The following is a 17,288-nucleotide window of genomic DNA, read 5'->3' as shown; positions in this document are numbered from 1 at the left end:
CTTTTTTTTATTATAGTAACTATTTAGGCAAATTTAAGTTATATTTATCACATTTTTAAAGACTGATACAAATAGTAAGCTACAAGCTAACTACTATAATAACTAATATATTATTCTGCAGACGTCTTCTGTCTTCTATCCTTCGGTCTTTTTGTTTACAATCAAATACTTCGTGTGCATGTGTATCTATGCATAGTTTTTGTTAAATCTTGTCAAATAACAAAAACTTTAGTTTAAAAAAATTATAATTATGCCTAAATCTAAAAGAAATAAGCAAAGTAAGTGGTACTTATTGCCATACTAAAATTATTTGTGTTGTATGTGCACGTGTTATAGCTTCGTTTTCTATGATATGTAGAATCTATAATTGTTGTTTAATATATAGAATCTATAACTGTTGTTTAATATGTATAATCTATAATGAAGGGGAAGATTGTAGATATAGTGTAGACTTAATCGTCAGACATTTCAATAATTGAAAATGAGAATTTTGGCATGAAAATTACAGATTGGGAATTAATCTGTGCAATTTTTACAATAGTATTTATGGAACGTTATTACAAATGAATGTTTGGTTTTTTGTAAGAAATTAATAGAACTAATTAAATCAGTCATTTGTCATACATTCAACTTTTAAGTAAATTCACAGTTCAGCCATAATCTTATCTAGATCACAAAATTTTCTGTTTTATTAGTTCGTGATTCTGGGGATATAATGATCTGTTGCGCCAACTAAAATTGCCAAGGTGCTACATAGATTTTAATATTGCAACTTTTTTTAAAAAAAAAAAACATGTAGATGTTTGCTTGGGGATGGTTACGCTTTATACCCTTCAAGTTGATCCCTTTCTGTGGGTTTTTTTTTTTTAGTTTCTCTCGGGCCGCTGCCTGCAAGTTGCCAAGACTTTGCTATTATTCTGCCACAGATTAGGACGCCTGTGATTCTCACTGAATCAGTCCATCTAAAATACATTGCAGATTAGTTGTCAAATGCCTGATCTTTTTATAAAAATTTCTTTGAATCTGATTTCTTACAAAAAATAACTATATCTATTAACGAGTGCTGTTCTTCTCTTAAAATTTAATATTTTAATGTAAAGTATTTGTATTTAGATTTTCATAGACTGGAAATGATTTTAAGGATATTTTTCTTATTTTAGTTGAGCTATCTAAAACTAAAAAACATGGATTGGAAGGAAAGAAAAAACTATATGAAGAGGTTTGTATTTTAAAAATAAACTTGAACTTTTTATTTATTTTTCTCATAATAAAATTCAATTTATAATTAGAGTTTTACCTAATTATGCATTCATAATATGTGTTTCCTAAAATGTTAAAAAGATATAAACATATTGTATTTATGTTACAAATGCCATGAAAATTCTTTTTTAATGAATCTTTTACTTTTTAGATTCAATCCTGTCTTGAAACATACACTCATTTATTTATTTTTACTGTTAATGATATGAGAAATTCTAAAATAAAGACTGTTCGAGAGCAATGGAAACATAGTAGGTAAGTATCTAATTTTAAATTTTTATTTCACTTTTCTTGCTTCTTTGAATATGAATGTGTGACTTCTGCAATAACCAAAATCATGAATTTTAAATAACTCTTTTGTTATAAATAAACTTTTAAAAGAAATAGCATACTATAGTTATTTATACTTAAATAAGCTATTAGCATATTGTCACTGAAAAAATCTTCTGACTTGTTGCTATGAAAATAGGTTATTCCATTTTATAACAAGTGTAATTCGAAGCATATATTACATTTGACATAAATGGAGAACAACTTAACTAGAGGACTTACTAAGACTTTATTATTTTTTATTTCTTTTCTTTTTCTTTACGTTCACTATTTATTTCAAGTGACAAAATTTTAATTCCATCCCCCCTGTCAGCAAAGATGATTGTGCTCCGGAAAAATCTGGATTTTTAGCTAACCGCGATCCGGAAATTCAAGGTCCAGAAGCTTCGAGAAATCATCTATCACGTTTATGCTAAAAAATACTTGTATATTCAGGGGTTTGTCCAGGCCGAATTTACTACCGTTTAGCGGTACCTTCACAAATTCAACTTTAGGAAAAACTGTAGTTTCACAAAATACTTTTTCTTATAATTTTATTTTTGTATCCCTTACGAAACGATAAATCTATATTTTTACCTTGTTTTTGTATTGATTTTTTAATAGAATTTTTAATTTTTCACAAATTATGTCTAAATTTTCCCAAAATAGGTATCTTTCAGAAAAACCTTGACAGATTCCTGATATTTTATTTAATTACATCTCTTTCAATTGTAAATATTTTTTCTGGTATAATAATAAAAGTGATAAGAGATACAAGTAAACTTCATAATTATTCATTTAAATAATTAAAAGTACCTAATTATTCATTTAAATTATACTTCATATAATTTATTTAGAATTTCATGTTTAAATATCATATATTAAATTTATAAAGATTTAAATTTTTTTAAATGCGTCCTTAATGATTTCACTCGAGAAATTTTCAAGATTTTTGAGTAGGGCTCACACTCACCCTTGTGTCATAAAATGGATTAACTTGTTCCCGTATCAACCAGCAGGAACACAGAAGTTTTCTCTGAGTGTTAAGTTGGGGAAAGTTAATGTTTTAAATCTTTTTACTGTAGAAAAAAGTCTGCATTGTTAAAAGTATAAATTTATAATAAATACTCTTTAATGGTATGAAAAAAGGGGAATATTCCATTATTGAACGGTATAAATCAAGATACTAATTGTAAAAGAAAAAAGAATGGTTAATTTTATGGTGAAAGTTGTAGATTTTTATCAGTACTCTTAAATAAAATGAAAAACTTTTTTGCGAACGCATGATCTTGATTAAAAGACTTTCTGCAAGCAATAAACTCTTGTAACTTGTTTCATCACTTTTGTTACCACCTTACTTTGACTAAATTTCTTTTAAAAAAAGTTTTATTAATTTCAAAAATATGTGACATTTTTTAATTTACATTGACATTTTTTAATTTACATTGACATTTTTTAAATAATTGAAAAAAATACTGGAAATTTGAGCTTAAAAAAAAAAGTATGTAGAAAGCATATATCTATAGAATGTTATCAATATTTCAACAGAAAATATTGATACAAAATTTTATTTAATTTTTAAAATTGTATAAATATAAATCTGAGTGTGATTTATAAATCATTCAAATATGAATCTCAATATTTAATTTAAAATACTGTGAATGCAAATCTCAATGTTTGTTTTTGAAATCACATGGTTACAAATCTCACTGTTTGATTTCAAAATAATTTTAATACAAATTTACATGATTGATTTTTAAATCATGTAAATATTAATTGTTGTAAATAATTTTTAAGCCAATATAATGCTGTATATAACTTTTAAACTGTGTAAATACGAATCATGATGTGTGATCTTAAATCATGTAAATATAATTTTTATAGTGTTTGTGTATGTGGGAAAAACGTGAAAGCAAATATTTTACATTAAATTTTAAAAAGAAAAAGAAATGCAATCGTGTGACAAAAGCTGTTGTGCAAAGCAGGGGGGGGGGATTCTTATTTGTTCATTCAATCTCTAACAGATTAACCTGTGTGTTGGGATAGGGGAATTCAGCCCCTTTTTTTTAATCTTTTAATGAGTAATATTAATAATTTTTCCCAAACATTATCGCACGTTGTTGTATATTATATGTATCTGTTAATCATATAGTTTCATTTATGTTTCACATCGAAGCAGGGTGTAAATGATTTTAATCAAATGATTAAAATCATGATTTAAATCAAATGATTTTTTTAAAAAAATCACTGNATGTTTATTTGATCACTTTCAAACTTAACTTTTGAACTAGAATCACATCCCTACAATCGAGATCTACTGTTTATTTTATTAATAGTTGATACATAGTTAAATTTTTTTATTTTCAGGTTTTTCATTGGAAAAAACAAAGTTATGGCAAAGGCACTTGGTCTGGGTCCAGAAGATGAATTTAGAATGAATCTTCATAAAGTTGGACAACGTCTCAAAGGAGAAAGGGGTCTTTTGTTTTCCAATCAATCTATTGAAGAAGTTTTAAAGTAAGGAGAAAAGAAATTTAATTCCTTGAGAAACAATGCAAAAATAATAATTTTTGTTTGTAGCTTCATGTAACTTTTGATAAATTGTCCTAAATAGAATTTTTTTAGAAAAAGAATTTCCTACAAAATATTTTTGTATGTTTTGCATTGCTCTGCAACTTGGATGAATTTATAATTGTAGAAAAAGGAATTGGTTTGCTAAAGATATAAAATGCAGCATGTAACATATTTTAAAAACTTGTTGGAAATTATTTTAAATTTTAAAAAAAATGCATTTTTATTTATTAATTACATTCAGTAATGTTCTTCTAAGAAAGGAGAAAGAATAATGTAAGTGTAATTATTTTCAAACAAAGAGTTAAATCATCAAATCATTAATTTCTTCTGAACCAGTATTTTTTTTTTGGGGGGGGGGAGATTGGTCTGCTATTAAAGAAATTTTAATAATAATAATAAAAGCTGTATGTCGCTGGCTTCAATTGTGTCAGGAAAACATATTTTCTGAGATTATTTTGTTAAAAGAAAAGAAAGTGTTTTAGTTAAAATTAATCAGTTTTCCCCCCAGATAACTGAAGTATGCAAAATTAGTTAATTACTCTGTATGTTTCAATAAGAGAAGAATATGAGTATTTTATATTATATTTCATAGGCTCAGGAGATGAAAGTTGTGTCAAATATTTTGGAAAAGTATTTATTAAATTTTGTTTTTTCTGTAATTGTGTTCACTATTGTAAAATTTGTATTAATGTGCAAATTTTTTTTTCAGATGGTTTCGCTCTTATTCAGAAAGTGATTTTGCTAGATCTGGTAACCGTGCCACAGAAACTGTAGTTTTACAGGAAGGGCCATTAAATCAGTTTCCACATAATTTAGAACCATATTTGAGACAGCTTGGTTTACCAACAACTCTTAAAAAAGGTACAACTGCTCTTAATCATTTTTTACCTTTTAGGTTTCCATTTATAGTATGCATACTATACTCATAACATGTACACTACTAAGTTCTTTCGAATTAATATTTGTAGCATAGATCTGTTTAACAATTGCATAATCAAAAGATGTACGTAACAAATCTTTCAATGTATATTTATGTATCTTAATTTTGGAAAATTGAATTTTTTCTTCCTTTTTCTAAAATAGTGAAAGAAAAGAGTACAGTTTTACAAATTTACTTTCAGTGATTTGTTTCTTTGGAATAAGAAAATTGATTATTGTTTGAATTAAAATAAACGAACTATTTGCGTCTTAGGGTAAAGCAAACTTAGTGTCTACCTAAGTAAATTATAAATATAATTTGGATACTTGGGAATATAATTTACATAGCTGCCAACTCTACTGGATTTTCCAGTAGACTACTGGATTTTTCCAGTTTCTCCTGGTTTATTGGTTTAATAAAAATTCTCCTAGTTTTTGTGCATTTTAGAAAATTCCCTAAAATTGTGAGTAAGTTTCCTACAAAAATCCCTATTGAAATAGAATCTTTAGACAGATTATTATTGCTTGCTTGAATAAATAAATAAGTATTAGTACTTAAATACTAATACGTAGTGAAGCGAGCCTCATTTATAAAAATCAGTTTAGAACCTTTCATTTTGTTCTAAAATGTTCAGTTTATTTTTATTCAAAACTTTTGAAAAAGAAATCTTTTAACTATCTTTGATGAATTAAATGCTGATTACTATTTGAAATTATAAGTAAACATAGTACATAACATTTCAGGTACATTTATTGTCAATCATAAGAGGAAAATTTTGCAGTCTTTCTATTTTGATGACTATAAAAATCCCTAAAATTCCCTATGCATAAAATATTTAGTACAGTATGAAACAATTATCATGAAATTTATATTATTTTGCAAAATCTCCTGGTTTTTTTCTTATCCATGTTGGCAGCTATGAATTTAATGTAATGAAATATATAATGAAGAAAAAAGAAACTTTTATCGCAACCTGTTTGTTGTGATACAAATAATGAGTGAAAAAAATTGCTTATTTTTCTACATAATTGCTAATATGATCAATATTAGTTTTACTTATATTAGATATTTATTACTGTGTGTATAGTACTAGTATTTTATCATACTTGAGTTTTTATTATTTGGTAATAATATAGTTACCTACTTTTAACAGTATATTTTTGATGGAAATTGTTTAGCAAGATATCCAATAATGATATTTAGTTTTACTTGCATTAGATATTTATTGTTATGTGTATAGAGTATACATATTTTATCATACTTAAATTTTTGTTGTTTAGTAATAATAATATAGTTGTTAATCCAATAGTATTAACTCTTTAGCAATTTAGCAGGTTCTGCAGATTATTTTTAAGTTTTCTTTTTACTTTTAAAAGCACACAGGGAAAAGTTGCTAAGATTATTTTTTTTTAAAGCACCTCTAGACTTGTTTATAATTTAAAAAAAATTAAAAAAGATGGATTAAGAAAACACTGCAAAGAAACGAAAAATAATTTTTTTTTTTCTGTTACTTGATCAAAAGCTTACATGCATAGGGATACATAAAATTTAACTTGAAACTGGGTAACTGGGTAAAATTTAAATATTTTTTATGTATAATTTTTAAGTGAAACTTGAATTTATTTATTAAAACAAACTCAAAAATTCCTACGACTAAAACATATTAGTGCTTTAAGCTTAAGTTAGCAGCTATGTAATGATATTTTTAATTTTTTTTATTAAATATTAAAGTGAATATGGCAACTGAATATGTAGAACTTATTATATTCAACAAAATATGCCTATATATATTTTTTTTTTTTATATATATACATACATACCAGGGTTGGGGTTTTGGACAGGACATGTGGGTTTTACTGTCCTAAACTGGATAAAACTGTCTAAGTGTCCAAAACCTTGAACTTTGGTAAAAAGTAAAAATTCTATAGGTGTAACCATTGTCATACCCTCCAACTGCTACGGAATTTCCGTAGTTTCAGAAATCTTCTTTTCAGACGGTAGCAAAATTAATGTCTTAATATTTAAAAAAATGTAATTTTAGCGTAACTTGTCCACTATTACTTATAAAAGTGCAGGCCATACGGCTAGATTCTTAAGTTCTGATAAAAGTTTTATGAGAGATACATTTGCTTTAAAAATTTCTACTTTGGTTCGCTTGAAAGGGTTACTTTTGGTTACCACTAGAAAGAATTATTTTCAAAATCCTCATAAGTTGGAGGGTATGCATTGTATTGCTAGCTAAAAATTGTCAATATGAAAATGCTGTCTATATATAAGAATTATAAGTTTAAACCAAGGGAATATTTCTTTCTTTTTACCTATCACTTTAGCTCTTTAATGGTGTGAAGCTAAAGTTTCTGATCCAAATACAGCTATTTTTACATTATAAATATATTACGGTAGTCAGAATTATCATGTATCTATTACTTAAGAATTGGTAGCATACTTATGCTATCAATTCTTTTTCTCGTTTTGAAAATGAAACTATCGTTTTTTACAAACGTCAGGCACAAATCGATAAACTTAATAGCCCATTGGACATTGAATCTTATAGTCTTGTTCCTCGGTATCAGCCCGAAGGCTCTCGCCGATTCATCTGATATATTAACAATAAAAAGTGGTAAAAACGTTTCTAGGACAAATATAAAATGTAGGAGGATAAATATGAAATTTAAAAGAATGAGAAGTTATCAGCGAAAGCACAGGTTAAGCNTGTTTAAATTGAAGAGTCAAGCAATATTAATAAAACATTATACTTTTAAAAACAAATATTCTCTAGTATATTTAATAATCAATATGTTATTAGTTCTATGTTTATTTTATCTCTTAAATATTGTTCAGATAAAACTGTGACATAATTTGAGTAAAAGGGTTTTGAACAGGACGGTTTAAACCGTGGATTAATCCATTCTGTCCTTAACCTTGCCAATCCTGATACATACACACATAAACTTAATAACCATTCCTCTGAAGTTTGAATTGGCGAAAATTGTTTTAGATTAATTGATTTTTATAACATGAGGCAATGCTCTTTGTATGCTACTCCTGCCAGAGGGATCTAGAGGGTACGACTGGACTGTCATAATAATCTTAAAAAAATATATAATAGTAATAACTGTAATAATTCATAGGATTGATTAAATTCTTTTAGTTACAAAAACTATGTTGAAAAATTTATTTTTAATTGTAAAAAATTTTTATTAATACTTTTTCTGAAAATATTTGTTAGCTTCTTTTTTTTTTTTTCTAGTGTGATTGATAAAAAATTTTTGCTAATTATCTATAGTAATACCTATTGTGTAACAAATTAATTTAACAGTAATTTTAAATAAATATGATTTTTTTAATATAATATTAATGCTCAAATTTTAAATTTGGAGTTTAAATAATTCGATAATAATTTAAATAGATTTTAAAGAAGTTTAAATGGTCACACAGATTTTTTTTTTTTTTTTAGAATTTCAAAGATTTATTTATAAATGATGCTGAATGTTTTTTTGCACTCTCTTGATAAGATTTCTGCTTTTGTATTGAAAAATAATTTATCATTATGATGCAATATGTTTGGGTTAACAAAATAAATTTTAATTTAAAATAGAAACCTTTTGATTAGATAATTTTTGTATATTTTTTAGGTGTGATTCATTTGGTCAAGGACCACACAGTTTGCAATGTTGGTGATGTCCTTACTCCAGAGACAGCAAAAATAGTTGTAAGTATTAACATCTAGTAAGACTCAGGGGTGATTGTGGAACTAAATAAAAACTGAAAATAACACCACAGTGCAAAAACTATGACAAAATATCTATTTATATACCATACATGTTTCATATTTGACATAATTTATTTAAGATTAACTTACCTGCCAATGAAGTTTTTCACACCTTCATAATGTATATTTTGAGAAAAAATTAGCTCTTAAGAATAGCTGCATTGGATTTTAAAATAAAAATTGGATGTAAATTTGAATCACTATATTGGATTTTTATATCACGTGAAGGTGAATCTTAATATTAGATTTTAAAACATTTGAATGTGAATCGCAATGTACGATTTTTAAATTGCGTGAATATGGATGGAAACGTGTAACTTTTAAATCAGGGAAATACAAAAATTTTTGTTTGATGTATTGTTTGAATTGTCGCCCGAATATGAATCACGATATTAGGGGATTCTGGGGCATTTTCATGGATTCAAAATGTATTCAAATCCATTAAAACATGGAAATCGGATTGAATTGTCTGTCTGAAAACATCTCATTAACAAGCTTTAGTAGAAGTTTCAAGATTTAATTTTTAGATTGCAGAACTCGGTGAGAATTTGGAAACGTGGAAAGCCAATGGCCTTGAGATACGTAGAATTTTGCGAAATTCATAGGAAAATCCAATGCCATTCCTAGTTTTTAGACTGAAGGAATAATACAAGGGAGAAAAAAACAAAATTTACGAGTTCACCTGGAATGCAATCGCCCCTGAAGACTGATAAATATTATTAAAATTTTTAAAGTGAAGAATGGCATTTTTTCATTGTTTTATTTATAATTGTCTTGAGTTATGTTTGTGACTAAATTTGCAAACTTAAAGCAGCATCTGGTCTGGTTCTGAATTGGTTTATAATAAAATAATCAGAAACATCGTTTTAATTGAAATAAAAACAAAAAGTAATGTTATAAATGTTAATAATAGGTGCCAAACCTTTTTCTCTATTGATGGATTTAGTTCTTTTTAACTGAAAAAGTTTGATGGAAAGTACTTATGTAATATTTTTATAAATACCTCACCTTTTCATAATTTATAATATATTCATTGTTATTTTATAACAGCCAACCCAATTCTGGGTTTACGACTACTAATGTTCAACTTGGTAATTTTCCTTGTAAATTTGATCCCAATCCAAAAGACAAAGGAGCGGGTCAGTACCCCCAGAGGCAGGGCTCGAAAAACCGCCCATCCTCGGCAGTCAAGAATTCCACACGGACAACAAATTTCTCGAATCCAGCATCCTAGCGGACGGCCATTTTCCCGTTAATGTTCATGATACATTTTCAATTTTTGTTATCTTACAAGACTCTAGCGCCTCACTTTTAAAATGACCCTCTAATCTTGAAATACAGCAACATACTGCTCAAGGTGGAATTGATGTTTTCTCTGTCTGGGAGTACTGCAGCGGTTGAAAGGGTCTTTTCAGCAATGAACTTACAAAAAAAACACATTACTTACTGGTCTTAAACAAGAAGCGTTAAACGCATTTATGAACATCTACCTAAATGGAAAACCTCTTTCAGATTTCTGTGCAGGAACCTCTGTAAATGATTGGTTTGAATGTGGAACTGGCAAACGTCATATTTGATTCATTTAAAAAATGCAGTACCATCGGATAAATTGACATGATAATTGACAGATAACTTAACCTTTGTTATTTAAATTATTTCATCGAAGAAATAAATTATTTCACATATTCTTTTATTACTATATAATGTAATCCTAGTAACTACTAATTCATTGTGCAATTTATATAAATGTTTGTAATAAATAAGAGAAAATTATATTTTTATTTATTTAGAAGCGACGGGTTAGTTTCAAACGAGGACGGGTACATTGTTGGACAAGCCGTCCTCGGGGAGGGATAAAATTTCTGCATTTTTTCGAGCCCTGCCCAGAGGTATTGATTTGTTATGGGAACATGGTGGACTTTGTGACTCGACAGATTTAACGTGCATCAGTCACCATTTAGTACACGGGTAGTCTTCGGCCGGTGGGGATTGAACTCCCGATCATTTGGGCATAGGTCCAGTGCCCTACAAACCAGGCTATACCTGCCACTATATTCATTGTTAGAAGATATTTTAACTAGATAACTTTGCTCTTTCTTTGTTTTTCACTGCCATTTTACTTAAATATTTTTATAAAGATGGGGATAATTTTGGGTAAATTCTGCATCCTCATTCTGTTGTTCCTTAAATCTGTTGACTAGTATCAAATTAGAATACATATGTAACCTTTATTGTCTTTGTATTCAAGAAAAATAAATGTATTATTAATCTTTTTCTATACATGTATGTTTTTTTAAAAGTCATTATTGTAATTGCATTTATTACAATTGTAATTAACTTATGATCCCATTGGTATTTAACTTTCTAAGTGCAACTCTGAGATTTTGTATAATTTATGTTTTCAAAATTAAATTATTGTGTTTTTCCTTTAGAAACTCCTGGGTTACGAGATGGCCGAATTCTATATCAAAATTGAATGTGTCTGGTCTCAAGATGGATCATTCTCAGATTTGACAACAGGAGAGGAATTAAAAGAAAATATTGATCAGTCAAACTCTGCATCTCTACCAGTGCAAACACCAATTGATGTTGCCTCTATGGATGTTGATGAGGTAGTAGAACCTAGTGATGAAATGATTGAGAATATAATAATGAAGAATAGAAGGAGTCGTGCAGAAAATAAACTTAAGCAGTTAGATAATGAAGCTTCTCCTGATGAAAGTTCTGATGGCGAAGAAGTGGCAGAATTTGATGGACTCAAAACAGCAGACAAAGAAGCTTCATTAGAAACCTCAAATGAACTTTCTGCAGATAAAATTGAGAAAGTTATTAATACTAGTACTACTGAAATAATTAGTAGATCCAGCTTTGATAAAGATAAAATTAATGTTGTGGAAGATGTTAAGATCACTAATGATGCTGTAAGTGACGATGAAAATGAAGAAGTAGCTGAGTCAATAAAAGATGCTAACGCCCTCACTGATGAAATTGAAAATGAAAGTAGTGAAGAAGAAGATATTCCTGAATTAGTACCTGATGGATCAGTTGCTAGTGATGAAGTCAACACGCATAATATGGACAAAATTAATGAAATTTTCCTACCCAATGGAAGTGATAATTCTTTTAAAAGGTTGTCATTAGATAAGAGTGTTTTGCAAAGTCCCGTATTGCAAGAAAAGCGTCGATATTCTCCAAAAATGACACGCTCCGCAATGAAAGCTAAGAAAGTTGTTTCAAAAATTGATTCCGGAAAAGCTAACGTGAATGATGAATTAAATTCTTTGAAAGAAGAGGTTGGTGAGATGAAACCAGCAAAAGGTCAATCTAAAAAAATGCACAGTACTGGAGAAAGTCCCATAGAGCGCACACTTCGAAATCGATCCATTAAGATTGTAAAAAAATAAAAAATCTGTTTAAATCTTATTTTACTTTTCATTTATGTGTCTGTTTTCTTTAAGTAAATGTATTTGGCTGGTTTGGCACTTTTTTTTTCATTGAAAACGGCCTTAATTAAAATTTTATTAAACAGGGGTCCAAAAGTATAAAACTAAAAATTTGTAAATCCTTTTTAAAAAAACGGCAAATTTAAGCATGATAACTGCACATTTATATGCTAGCAGCTTTACAGCAAATTATAATGCATAAGTATCAAAATAATTTTTTTCAATTAGTTGATGAAAAATTACTAAATCAATTTATTTCGTATGAATAAAATAGTTAGAAATCATATCATTCATTCTTGTAGGACATAACGTTCATTCTTCTATCTGGAAACAATACAAAGAAAGAGTTTGATGAAATAATGTCACATCATTATAAAAAAAGTTTGGCTTATATTGTCCCAAGCTATTTAATTTTTTGAAATATTTATTTACCCTAAATGGTTTCTTTGTGAGAAAGCTATTAGATTCAATTGTTATTCATCATTCAAATTTCTTTAATTTACGAAGTTAATTATTGAAAAAATTTGGAATATGAATGAGAAAAAATTTGAACTACTTTTTTTGGATTGTATATTTAAGTACAAATATAATTTCGATAAACTTAACAGATTTTTTTTAGTAACTATTAGACTGTTTTTTTATAATTAAAAAATACCAAAACATATTTTTGCTTGTAATTTGAGCATCAAAAAAAATATAACATACATATAAAACAGCCACTGAGTCAAAGGGATAAAACTAATTACTACAGATTTCTGCAATTTTATTCACACTAGATAAACAATACTTAGAACTTTTCTCTTAATAAATCCGTTTTGCTATTATTTTTAAACCTTACTTTTTGTGGCAGAACATAACTGTCTCAAGAACTATGTACTAGTAAATAAAAGTAGTAAAACTAAAGCTCTTGAAAATTATAAGTATATGGATAACTTTTTCCTTGGATTGCTTATCTCACAATTTATAATGAGCTATTGTTATTTTAGTCTAAACTTTCAATACATTTTATTTAGTAGTTAGGCTTTAAATGTGATTTTGAAAAGCCTCGTGTGTGTGAATTTTATAATCTTTAATCAGTTTTTCCATCAAGATGTGTGACTTTTTAGTTATATATTTTATCACATATTTGCTTCGTTTATAATTAGATAGAAATTTTTTTATAACTGGAAAATAAAAATAATTATTTAGCTGTGTCATTTTATCTCATTCTGTTAGTATGACAGCTTCCATTGCCAAAAACTTTAGACCTTAATTTAACTTTTTATCAGTTGCTAGTGGGAAGGTAATTTTAAAATGTTGCTATTTCTTGTCTACATAATTTTATTGAAGTAAATCTGGCTAGAATACATTTCCCTGCATATGAAGGTTTTTTTTTTTTTCTTTTCAAAATTTTTTAAATGCATTTCCTTTTTTAAGTACAATAAAAGCTACTATGTTTTAGTAGAGTTGTATGTATTTAAATGTTTTATAATATAGAAAAACATTCAGATTTTCAATTCTCATGTGTGTCATCAATCAAAAGATAATTTCGTAGAGAGCAATTCAGAAAAATCGTTATGAATCCCTACTTTAACCCTTTATCGGGCCCTTTATTTCTAGTAAAGGTAAATTAAAGTATTTTTGGAATTGTTTTAAGAACAGTAATTGATATAAAAAATAAAAAAACTCATTTAGTTTATAAACATGGTAACCAATTTTATTCAAACTGGAAACCTAAATTAAAAGTAAGTATACTTACCATGTCCTTCAAAAGGGTTAAAGCCTGCAAGAACATTAAACTTCAGGTATTTGACAGGGAGCTTTTTTATAGTTAAAAAATTAAATTCTTTTAAAGTATACCCTGAATATTTTGACACTTTCGCAAATAATTTGGTGTTCGAAAAGGCCCTATTTATTAAAACGAAATCATTTTTTTAAGGGATGGGGGGAAAAAACTGCTGGTTGATAGAAATATGATTTTCTAGATAGACTGTCTGAAGGTTAAATAACTCTACTCTAATGCTACCATATTAAGATTTACAGTAAACTTATTTATAAAAATAATAGTTTTAGAAAAAGTAGTTTATCCTTATAGCTTATTATTGGCTTAAATGTGATAGATTTTAGAGTTGTGCAAAGTTTTTATGCTGATTATTTAATAAATAGAAATGAAAATGTAGAAAAGCACGTAGAAAATAATCATCATTCGAAAATTATTGAGAGTGAGAAACCATATGTAGAAAAAGAATGCACAATGGCACTCACTGACGACGCATTCGGTTAGTAAGACGCATTGAGGCAGATTCCCTAACATTTGCTCTGTGCATCCTAACCTAAGCCTGCCTTAGAGTTATTTTTAAAAAATTTAATGGAAAAACCTATTATTAATAATAGTTATCTAAGAATATATTTTGTATTAAAATAATGTCTTTTTATTTTTTGTTTCGTTGACTCAGCTTCCCATTGAAACATGGAAAAGTAACAAAAACGCATCTTTCTTACAAATGATACGTAGTTCAGTAAAATTAAGACTTCTTTAAAGAAAATTAATCCGTAAGATTTTTTTTTCTTCATAAATATGTTTGTGCTATTACTGTAATTAATGCCTGAAAACTCCTTTACTCTCCTCTGTACGCTTCTACTTTTTATGAAAGAAATGGGTAATTTGATGGGGAGAATTGAATTTCTTCGAGACTTAGCAAGAGCAAGTGAGGTATATTTACAGAACCATATGCGGAAATAATGCATGTAAACTCCCTTACTCTACTCTATACGCTTCCCCCTTTCATGAAGGAAATGGGATGATTAGATAAGAAGAATGGAATTTCTTCTGGACTAGAAAGGCAAGTGAAGTATATTTACGGAACCATATGCGGAAATAATGCCTGTAAACTCCCTTACTCTACTCCTTTACGCTTCCCCCTTTTATAAAGGAAGTGGAAAAAACTGAAGTGAGATATAATATCAGGTGTAATTTTTACATTTGATTCAACGAGACTTTTCCCGTGACGATCGTACCAATAGCTTAGAAGCTGTAAGCATATTGAATAAAAAAAAGTATAATTTTGTACTTGCACTTATTTACGCATCTCACATTGCTATACAGGCAATTGAGTTATTGTTTCCTATGCGTTTTTTTCGCATTTATTCAAATGAATTCAAAAAGAATCAAAGGAGCTTGTATTTCAAAAGCTGAAATGGATTATTTTTTTTTGTATAAAAAGTTCTATTTTTGAATAGCATTAAGAAGAAAACCTTTATTATAACTTCAAAATTATTGCTCATATAAACTCGAATTTTACAGCGCCCTATTCAGTATTTAAAAAAAAAGTCATCGGAATAATACCTCTCAGGTTCAGATAGATAAAGTGAAAAGAGCGTTAAGTTATGTCAAAAGTAGAGTACTTTTTTTGCATAAAAACAATTTCAAATTTTGAACTATTCATTTTATTGGCTAGTGTACAGTCTCATTCGATTCAACGTAAAAACATATAAAAGAAACAATGTTTCACTTGTTTAGATAATAATATAAGTCGTGTAAATAGGTACAGTGAGCAAAAAAGAAACGAACCGCCTTGAATAACTTTTAATCAAATGATCGGATCTTCACGCTTTTGGACTCAAATTTAAAGATTCAAGGAGATCACCTCAAAGATGTCAATTAATTAGTGCAAACAATATTTTAAATTACGAAATCTGACGCAAAAACGTACTTCTCTGAATAAATATGCATTTCCCCCCCAACGGATTCGGATTTTTGATCCTCAAAATTTTGGGGGTAGCCGCAATCGGGAAAATATAGTTACAATAGTTTGATCAGGAGAGCGGCCCGAAGTTTGAACCCCTTTATGTTAATTCTACTTCTTGCGTATTTCACCATATCTCGAGAACCTTTTAAGCGAATAGAAAAAAAAATTGAGTAAAATTATAGAAATTGTTTAATTTAGAATAATTGCTTGCTAAATATAACTTTTAGTAAATATTTATTATTTTCAAATGTTTTTTTCATTAACAGTCAAAACAATTTTGGACCTTAAGGGTTTACAACTTTTTGCATCATTTTTAAGAATGCAATTTTAAATGGCAAAATAGAAAATTTTACCGAAAATGGTTGAATGATTTTTGAGAAATGAAATTTTAAAAGTATGACTTTCTTGAAATTCAGTTTCTCAGGAACAATTCGACCGATTTCGTTAAAATTTTGATTTCCAAGCTTCAGATCAGTTAGGGTGCATGGTGCAGAGGCCAAATTATTACTGCCACCATCAGCCCTTCAATCTGAGGATTACGTTGATTGTGAGTATGTTCAGGGCAGTTGCAGGCAGTGTGAGTCATTTAGTAGGAATGGATCCTCGCGTCCATATTTCTCTTTCATACAACGCTAAGACACGGTTCCCAGCAGATCTCCGAAGTCAAGCATCACTGGCTACGTTCAGTGTGCGGGTGGGTGACCACTTGGATCAGTCTGTGGAGGGACCGAGGACGTGCGGTATTGGTCCTCGTTAAACTGATATATCGTAAAGTCCTCGACTTCGCTTGCAGGTCATCGGGATACCGAAGCGGGGGTGCCACCCCTCTGCAGAGGATCAAAATTGTGATGGCATGTCTTCAGATCATCCTCAAGGGTGTTTCTCAGACCGTCGCCAATAGCCCATCGTGCAGCTCTAGTGCGGCGTAAATTATCCACAACAATAACAACTTTCATACAACGCAATTTTTTTTAACTGCCTTGTACTATCAACCGATTTTCCATTGTCTTAAATGTGTTGTTGTTGTTAATTTACGTCGCACTATAGCTGCACAATGGGCTATTGGCGACGGTCTGGGAAACATCCATGAGGATGATGCGAAGACATGCCATTACAATTTTGATCTTCTGCAGAGGGAATGAAGCCCCCGCTTCGGTAGCTCGACGACCAGCACGCGAAGGCAAGCACTTTACTGTAGAACAGTTCAACGAGGACCAATACCGCACACCCTCGGTCCCTACGCAGACTGATCCAAGTGGTCACCCACCCGCACACTGACCGCA

General features: G+C 28.9%; 1 protein-coding gene across 1 annotated transcript; it reads left to right on the top strand.

Annotated features, from left to right (window-relative positions):
- The first annotated feature begins 88 nt into the window (after positions 1 to 88).
- Positions 89 to 12,257, top strand: LOC107448913 (ribosomal protein LP0-like). The gene is made up of 7 exons (XM_043046687.2): positions 89 to 278; positions 1,161 to 1,219; positions 1,412 to 1,515; positions 3,937 to 4,086; positions 4,853 to 5,004; positions 8,698 to 8,774; positions 11,267 to 12,257. Exons 1-7 carry the CDS (start codon positions 251 to 253, stop codon positions 12,236 to 12,238), a joined length of 1,542 nt encoding a protein of 513 aa, XP_042902621.1. The 5' UTR covers positions 89 to 250; the 3' UTR covers positions 12,239 to 12,257.
- The last annotated feature ends 5,031 nt before the right edge of the window (positions 12,258 to 17,288 follow it).

The sequence above is a fragment of the Parasteatoda tepidariorum genome, chromosome 6 (assembly GCF_043381705.1).
Source record: "Parasteatoda tepidariorum isolate YZ-2023 chromosome 6, CAS_Ptep_4.0, whole genome shotgun sequence".
Classification (NCBI taxonomy): domain Eukaryota; kingdom Metazoa; phylum Arthropoda; class Arachnida; order Araneae; family Theridiidae; genus Parasteatoda; species Parasteatoda tepidariorum.
Note: the sequence above shows the minus strand (reverse complement) of the source record. Positions and strands in the feature narration are given on the sequence as shown.

What these genes read in the sequence shown, in the direction of transcription:
- LOC107448913 (XM_043046687.2), top strand. Translation starts at nt 251, where the DNA reads ATGCCTAAATCTAAAAGAAATAAGCAAA. An exon ending in AGAAAAAACTATATGAAGAG is followed by an intron (nt 1,220 to 1,411) that starts GTTTGTATTTTA and finishes TTTACTTTTTAG; the next exon opens with ATTCAATCCTGTCTTGAAAC. An exon ending in GAGCAATGGAAACATAGTAG is followed by an intron (nt 1,516 to 3,936) that starts GTAAGTATCTAA and finishes TTTTATTTTCAG; the next exon opens with GTTTTTCATTGGAAAAAACA.